We start from the raw sequence: 4,314 nt of genomic DNA on the forward strand, positions 1-4,314 counted from the left end.
ACCTTAGCAATCAATGATGTGAGTTTCCGTACCCAGAGATTAGACCAGACTGGCGGTCAGAGGGCGTTCTGCTCGACTACATGTACGCTCAGCCATCTTGCTCCATGTCGCGGGCGGCGCTGCTGACTGGACGCTACCTCAAACCATGGGCATCGGAAAGGTCTTTGTTAATCAAGGACACAGGTACAATGATCATCGTCGGATAAGATGATAGGTCTTATAAAAACACTGCTGTTCTATGACTTTGCAAGTTTTTAGAAATAGAGTACAGTGGTCAAAAGCCTTTTTGAGATATCATGTTTTCTCATAAGACCAGAATCTACTAACTCCTTTGGTTAAATGTTTGTGACGGCAAAATGATTTGAAAACAATAATAAATAAATAAAACCCGTAGACCAACGATTTTGCTAATTCAATGATAGGTTATTTACCTACCTGTAAACAGGTCAATACCTTGGATATCAAAGTTGCTACCATCTCAGTATCTTAAAAAGACCAAGGGTACAAGACTCACATGATTGGCAAGTGGCCAGGAGGTATGTGTGACCGGATCATGACAACCCCAAACCAGCGAGGCGTTTGACCCATTTATAGAGAGGGTATCTGGCGAATTACTGGACTTCCTCGAATGCACCTTTTGACTTTTGGTATATGGATTTTTAATTAGAAAATAGTAATTAGTAAAGAAAATGATGATGAGACGTGGAGAGAGATGTGAGGTGCAGACAGCATAATTGTGGTACGACCCTCCATAATGTGAATGGCAAAGCAAGCTGCAATTAGCGGTCATTAAAAAACCAATTGTAATTGGGCAAAGAATTTATCAGAGAGTTCAAGCTATTATTTAAAAGTTGTAAGATGCGCGCCACATGTGGCAGGTGACCACTAAGACAAATTTGAAGTGGTTTAATAATAAAGGTACGTGGCACGGAATAGAAGAAACAATGCAGAAGACATAGTGCCATGAGTCGGATCAAACAGAGGATACAAAGGGTAAAAGCCAGAACCAATCCAAAAAAGAAGGAATTTGACCGTAAAAAAAATAAAGTAGAAAAAAAGGGGATTAAACAAATGCAAAAAGAAAGAAAAAAAAAGAGGCAATCACAACACTAAAAAATTATAGAACACATACATTGGAACAAAAAATGTAATCAGGAAAAATGCCACGTTAGTATCATAACAATTTGAATATTTAAACAGTCCACAGAACAATTCGATCTTTAATTAAAATGCGAGAATGTTTATGTTTTCTGGCACTAACCAATACCAAAAGATTATTGTTTGTACAACATTGTCGCCGCAGTCCAATGAACACTAGACCCATTCAGTGGCAGTGAGTATGACACAGAAGTTTCTCACACAGAGGACAGTGATGTCATCGTCAACCACAAAGAGAACGGCTTACAACAACCACTCTTTGCATCTACTTGGCTTATAAGGCCGTGCACAGACCCTTCAGTAGGGGTCTTTGATGCTAAGATTTATTCCTGGTGACTAACAAAGTTGTAAATGAATTTTATCTATTTATCTTGTATATCCAATTCCATCGATTGTAAACAACTAAATCTTCAATTTAATATTACAGTATGTATACAATTGACTACATAATATGTAAAGTTAGCAACATTTTTATAACATAATTAACTAATAACCTAACTATTTAACTTCAATAGTTCAAGCTTTCAGGGACGATATATGTGTATATATTTAAACTATAAGTAATTCCATGAACAATAGTCTGATTATTCGAGTTCTCAAGAACACATCAAGAAACTGAGAATTAATTTAATATAATTTTTGTTCGATGAACGCCATTCATTTGTTTTACTGGGGTTTAACATTTAACAGGCTCCAGACATCTACAAGCAGAGGTGTCAACATATCCAGGACACGCTGCTACAAGAGCGTTGCGCTATGCTGGTTGCTGTTGACGACGGCGTAAAAAACATCACCGACACGTTAGAGCGCGAGGGCTACCTGGATGAACCTCTGCTTCTCATTTTTATGAGTGATAATGGAGGCGCAACACCATATGGGTGAAAACTTTAAGCTTATAAAATTTCTTGAACATTTCAAGACTTAGTAGTTTGTTCTTGTAGCCTCCAGGGACTGTAGTTGTGAAACGAGAGTAAGTCAATTCCTCGAGGCAAAATGGGAACCCCATTTATTTAGTAGGAAAGTGCTTCACCTTGCGGCGACTTTGCACTATTGGGATGAGGGAGGGAGGGAGGAGAACCCATAGAAAACCCCCGATGCCCAGTCCTGACAACGGGTGTCACACACAGTGTCGCAAGACGAGTTCTGAACTCTGAGCCTCTCACTGCAATAGTGACAAGTGACTATTTTGACCACTAAACTAGATATTCGCCCGTGCATAAGGTCAGTCTAGCCTGAGATATTTCTTTTTCAATCTGTTTAATTTACACTCAGTAATTTACGTAAAGTTCATTATTCTTCCTTGTATTGTTCGTGCATCCCGTGGTGTGTGTGTATATTTCTAACAGTGCTAGCAAACTGGCCCCTAAGAGGAAAGAAAGCTACAACCTTTTGAGGGTGGAACCAGGGTCCTGGCTTTTTCTTCACAGCCGACAGCTGGTTTTTGCCGGGTGCTCCGTGGGTGTACAATGGACTTCTTCACATCACTGACTGGCTGCCTACCCTACTCAGACTCGCCAACAACTCATTTGCACTTACAGACCTTCCTAACATAGATGGCATAGACCAGTGATGTCCATAAAGTAACCTTTTTTGTACTTAAATACAGAAGATTAATGTTCCTTACAGTTAAGTCACTGTTGATCAGTGGACCCGTCAGTAAAACCTTCCAGTGCCTATTGTCTATGCAAAAATCTCATTATTGTAGTTTACTCATATCTATGGTTTTCGCACTCCCCAAACAATCTTTAGGCCCTTGACTTTTGTGAGGACGACAGTATTTTGCTCACTTTTAAAAGAATCATTACAAAATTCTTTTCTTTACAAATATAGACAGACACGTGTGTGGGTGTCGCGTTAAGTCACATACCATATTACAACATAACCTATTTTAATTCTACATAACTATTTCCATACTCAGGTCCAGCAAACCCAGCAAGCGAGACAGACTGGTGCATCAGTTGTGGGAGGAACAAGCAGGTGTCAGGTTGGGCAAATTCAAACTTGTTTATTATAAAGGTGGTCGATGTTACGGTTGGCTCAATCCTCCTCCTGGAGTTATTACTGATTTACCCGAGGAACTGCCTGACTGCACAGGGTACATGCTGTTCGACTTGGATGCCGACCCAAACGAAGCGACCGACCTGTCTAAGGACCCGAGGTTCGCGGAGGACCTGAAGGAGGTGAAACGCTTTTACAAGAGCGAACTGAAGAGAAGAGTCCCGCCTCAGATCCCCATCCTCAACCCCAACATGCCCGCCTTTAGTGCAGACTGGGAACCCGGGTGGTGTGCATCAGGATAAAGACAAACTACACAGCAACAAATCCTTTGTTTCTGTAATCAGAGCGGTCTACTGGTCTGACCCATCGTGTAACAGCGTGTTACAAGATCGCAATTAAACGAACAGCTCATTGAGGAGCTTGCAAACAAACGAAACTTGGTTTCCATTTTTTTCTGAAAGTATGTTTACGAATAAATGTGTTCTCTCTTCCTCTTTTCTGTGTCTGTATATGTTTATCTACATACACGCCTAACATTAATTAATTTAAAATACTAAGCCTGAATTTTCCTTATTGTTTTTTAATAACACTTGAAAATAGCCTTTAGTAATCACGGGACAGAACTCGTACAACTATCCACGAATCGTCTCATAGGTGTTACTTCCCTTAGTTTCTTGACTATTTTGAGAGGGAGACGCTGTGTGACATATTTATAACAGTTGACAGTTATTTCATTCAGACACTACATTCACATATTTACGGGCCCCAACCGTGGGCCCTAAGAAAGGAAATATTTGAGCAAATATTCTTGGAAATCAATCTAGGCCGGTCCTTACCTGAATTAATGGTTAAATTTAGGGTTGAGAAATAATCAACAGGAAATATGAAGAGGGATAAAGATCAACGAGTAAACTTCACAAGCAGCTTAAGCCGACCTGAAAGGGTCAGGGGACGACCTTCACCCGTATGTTTACCTATTTCCAAGCGGCCCGCCTGATCCCGTACCTGTCGCTGTGTTTGAAAGGGAAAAATGCTTCCACGTAAAGATAATTTTGCTTTTGGGGGAGTTGAGGAAGGAAGGATGTGGGTTGGGGAGGGGATTAGTGGGAGCATGACACCGTAGCTATGCGCACTTCTCACAGCGGATTAAATCCACGT

General features: G+C 40.6%; 2 protein-coding genes across 2 annotated transcripts in view; both read left to right on the plus strand.

The window, feature by feature from the left end:
- Nucleotides 1–2,040, plus strand: part of LOC112575688 (arylsulfatase I-like) — a 20,577-nt gene extending 18,537 nt beyond the window's left edge. Inside the window, exon 5 of the mRNA XM_025257668.1 lies at nt 1,849–2,040. Within this exon, the coding sequence (XP_025113453.1) occupies nt 1,849–2,040 (192 nt within the window). The remainder of the gene's footprint in view (nt 1–1,848) is intronic.
- A 563-nt stretch (nt 2,041–2,603) lies between these two features.
- On the plus strand, nt 2,604–3,576 carry LOC112575032 (arylsulfatase B-like). The gene is made up of 2 exons (XM_025256527.1): nt 2,604–2,738; nt 3,077–3,576. Exons 1-2 carry the CDS (start codon nt 2,728–2,730, stop codon nt 3,456–3,458), a joined length of 393 nt encoding a protein of 130 aa, XP_025112312.1. The 5' UTR covers nt 2,604–2,727; the 3' UTR covers nt 3,459–3,576.
- Nucleotides 3,577–4,314: the final 738 nt, after the last annotated feature.

The sequence above is a fragment of the Pomacea canaliculata genome, linkage group LG11 (assembly GCF_003073045.1).
Source record: "Pomacea canaliculata isolate SZHN2017 linkage group LG11, ASM307304v1, whole genome shotgun sequence".
Taxonomy (NCBI): Eukaryota; Metazoa; Mollusca; class Gastropoda; order Architaenioglossa; family Ampullariidae; genus Pomacea; species Pomacea canaliculata.